Source organism: Littorina saxatilis, unplaced genomic scaffold (assembly GCF_037325665.1).
Source record: "Littorina saxatilis isolate snail1 unplaced genomic scaffold, US_GU_Lsax_2.0 scaffold_2093, whole genome shotgun sequence".
Classification (NCBI taxonomy): domain Eukaryota; kingdom Metazoa; phylum Mollusca; class Gastropoda; order Littorinimorpha; family Littorinidae; genus Littorina; species Littorina saxatilis.
Window position 1 is genome coordinate 6235 of NW_027129098.1, and position 3766 is coordinate 10000.

Genomic DNA, 3766 nt, shown 5'->3' on the forward strand with positions numbered 1-3766 from the left:
TTGGTTTGCTTTAACGACAGAGATTGTACTTAGTCGTTGTCGTATGTCATCAAGACGATTCGTTTTCTCCTTGTTCTGGCTTATGTACCCATTACTCTGTTGGACATTTCAACGCCGTTTAATGATATACGATACCGATACATGTACAGCCTGTTGGTGAGCTTACGAGTTATTATATTTATCACCGAGGCAAACTTCGATCTGAACATTCTTTGTCAGTTCTTGTGGGACATGCACAAGAAGTCAGAACATGTTTACGTGACGCCATTATTCGCATTATGACGACTTTTCGGACGTTGTTTCGGTTTTGACCTCGCATATTTCATTTTGGAAGAGAGGCCCAAGAAGAGACACCTTGGTTTATGTAATCGGCGTCGTTTGTCATTGAGATAACATCAGCCGACAGATTCGTTACTGTTCAGCTGAGAAATCGGACGCTGAAGTTGAAGAATGTTCTTATTGCATGTAAAAGAGCGAACAGATAATTAATTGTATGATGGTGAACATAATCGCTTAACGCGAAGAAATGTATCTTTAAAGAGCATTATCATGCACTTCTACGCTCAATCAGTCGATCCGTTAGTCAATAAGTAAGTCTTTCAGTCATCCAATCACTCACTCACGAACCAATCATTGAAATAAACGATTAGATGAGTGTATTTTCAGTCCACCTCATACAGACACTTTTCTACCACATGTGACAACTGATCCAAGTAGTAGTAGTAAAATTGATATTAAAAGTCCTACGGGTTTTTTTGCCATTAAGGACTTGAGTGTTTGTCCGCTTTGATCCCTTGAAGAGCTGTTCTTTTATACTTTAACGCTGTTTCGTTTTAATCTCACCAATGAATTCCGGCAAGATATTCTTCCTTCAGGCTTTCCATTTTGAACAATCACGCTTCATGTGTGACTGTGTTCAAAATGGCGCTGCCGTTGTACTTCTCAAAGTCAAAGCAAACGCTTATAGGTTCGAGCGACACTTTGAATCTGTCCCCCTTGTACAATTGTGCACGTGCAATCAGCGACTCGATCCTTGTCGTTGTGGGCGTTTCGTTTCGCTTGTTCGGGTTTGCTTGTCACAAGTACATGTATATATACATTTTAGTCTCCGTTGTATCTCAGCTTCATTCATAATCTCTGCGTTGTCCTTGCAGTGGGCTGCGCTCCACTTGACCTTGACTCTTGACCTTGATTTCCGACCTTGACCTAAACTCTTGATGCCATCAGGGCAATGTTTAAAGTAAGTAAAAACAATTTCCGAATTTCTCTGTTCGAGTTCATTCGAGTACATTCGAATTTCAATAATCATGACATAGTTTCAGTCCATTCAAAACCTCTGACCCATGTAAAGAAGACTCTTAATTCTTCCTGGAGAAGGATCAAAGAAGGCAGGCTCAGCTAGGTGCCGTTGCGAGGTTAAGTCTCTGCTTTCGCAGCTGCACATCAAGAGAAAAAGCTGACACACAAAACAACATCCCTAGGCACATCAAAGCGAACAAAGCCTGGTGAATAACGGGCCTCAGCGTACACAACCTTTGCTTGTCCCATTACACTCGCGTACTTACAGTCACACTTCATTGTCTTGCACTTCTCAAAGTTTCTGCATATAGTCCTTTCCACCAGAAGAAAACTTCAAAGACAGCTCAGACACTGTGAGTTTTTGCTCTCGTTTTCAAACTAGCCGTAACAGGCTGTTTCCAATGGCTTAAAAACACACACCAAAATACAGGGCTCAGTGAACAAACAGCTACACTAAAATACAACCACTACTTGTTCCATTAAAGTCACCAACTCATGTACGAGGGGGTCATGGACTTGAATCAAACAGTCAGTCTCCACATTCACTTCAGTCCCACTGAAACATCGATGACCCTGCGAGGACATGAAACACAAACGGAACAGTTACGGAGACTCACTAAAAAAACCTTCTTTAAAAAAACAAAAATAAAAATAAAAAAATATATTTGTAAAAAAATCAAAAAAATCACCCCCTTTCACAGCAACACATCTCCTTGCTCATCAGCCTCGTTCACATCATCCGCCTCAATCCCAACTTGTCCTACACGAGGCTCATTGACATCGAGCAACCTTGACGTTGACCTTGGCCTTGACCTTGATCCCTGTCCTTGATACGTGCTAGTTGACCTTGCCCTTGACCTTGATCCTAGTCCTTGAGACTGGCCAGAGTGACCTCCTCGGTGTGGCAGTTGCTGTAGTTGCTGTGGCTGAAGGTCATGGTGAAAGTGTTGTGGTCGCGCCGACGAAAGGGCCGGTTCCGGAAACCGCAATAAAAACAACAAAAACAGGCCACTTTGAACTCCTTGCGGAACTTGGCTGAAACACGATAGAAGGATGGGGTAAGTGATGAAGAAATGTAGAGATTTTCGTGCTAAAAAGTACAGTGTGATCAATGTTTCTCACACATACGAACGCACGCACGCACGTACGCACGCACGCACGCACGCACACACACAAACGCACACAAACGCACGCACACATACACACACACTCACACACACACACACACACACACACACACACACGCACCGCCGCACGCACACACGCACTCACGCATAAAGCGATAGTTGCCAGTCGTGTCTCAAGCCCAAGTCAGAATTTTTTTCCCAGGTCAGATAAGTTAACTTGACATAAATGCCCAGGTTTCTTTTTCTTGGGGTTACTGACCTGGTGTCAACTTCGAAGTTAACTACAGCATGACTGCCAACAACAACAACAACAACAACAACAACAACAACAACAACAACAACAACAACAACAACAACAAAAGAAAAAGAAAAAAGAATACAATCGAAAAGTCCAATTTCAAGGGAGCTTACCGCTCATGAAGTTGTAGATGACGGGGTTAAGGGCGCTGTTGAAGTATGGCAGCCAATGAGAGATCAGAGGTTGCACGGTCGCTCCATCGCCAGCAAACGTCAGTACGCCGAAGTATCTGGAACACAAAGACACTGAAACATCTAAAACCACAAAGAGGCAGACATTGAAACATCTCAAACCCAAAGAAGAAGACGCTCAAAAACCTGAAATGCAAAACATAGACATGCGTTCGTTATTTATTCATATTGTGTGTGTTTGTATAAATATGTACATAGCCTATACCCTTGTCGGTAATACACCCACTGGAGTGTTACATCCTCATTTTTTCACAATAGAAGCTTGGGGGATTGAGAACTGAATGATAACCTAGTCTGTGTCTGTGTGTCTCTTTATAAACATCTTTTTTTTAAAGAAGCCGATAGACATGCGTCTTGGTTGTACTTTAAGCGCCGTTTAGGTGTTGAAAAGGCTTGCGAATTAAGTCTTGTCCTGAATACACTCCCTTGAGCTGTTGAGGAGAATTCGGAGGGGAAGGCGGTGGGAGGGGGGAAGTGTGTTTAGAGGGTTGGGTGGAGGGGGTTTGGTCAAATCGTTGCAAAACTCTTTTCCGCACAATTTTGAGAATTGGTAATTCAAGCTGCGACAGTTGTACTACCAAGTACACAAACTCTCCATCTCTACCTTCCCCCCTCTTTCTCTAACTCTCTCTCTCTCTCTCTCTCTCTCTCTCTCTCTCTCTCTAGCTCTCTCTCTCTCTCTCTCTCTCTCTCTCTCTCTCTCTCTCTCTCTCTCTCTCTCTCTCTCTCTCTCTCTCTCTCTCTCTCTCTCTTAAATATTTGATCGCAACTGACAGAGACATATCTCATGCGGCTATTATATCAGTCAACAGGATTTGAATAAGTCTGCAGATTTAGCCTTGTCTTGGATA

The 3766-nt window shown here is 43.0% G+C and overlaps 1 protein-coding gene across 1 annotated transcript in view; it reads right to left on the reverse strand.

Annotated features, from left to right (window-relative positions):
• Positions 1-1454: 1454 nt before the first annotated feature.
• LOC138957379 (orexin receptor type 2-like) overlaps positions 1455-3766 on the reverse strand; it is a gene marked incomplete at its 5' end in the record, with an annotated part of 9931 nt that continues 7619 nt past the window's right edge. Inside the window, 2 exon segments of the mRNA XM_070328501.1 lie at positions 1455-2334; positions 2838-2953. Of these exon segments, the coding sequence (XP_070184602.1) occupies positions 2165-2334; positions 2838-2953 (286 nt within the window). The 3' untranslated portion in view covers positions 1455-2164.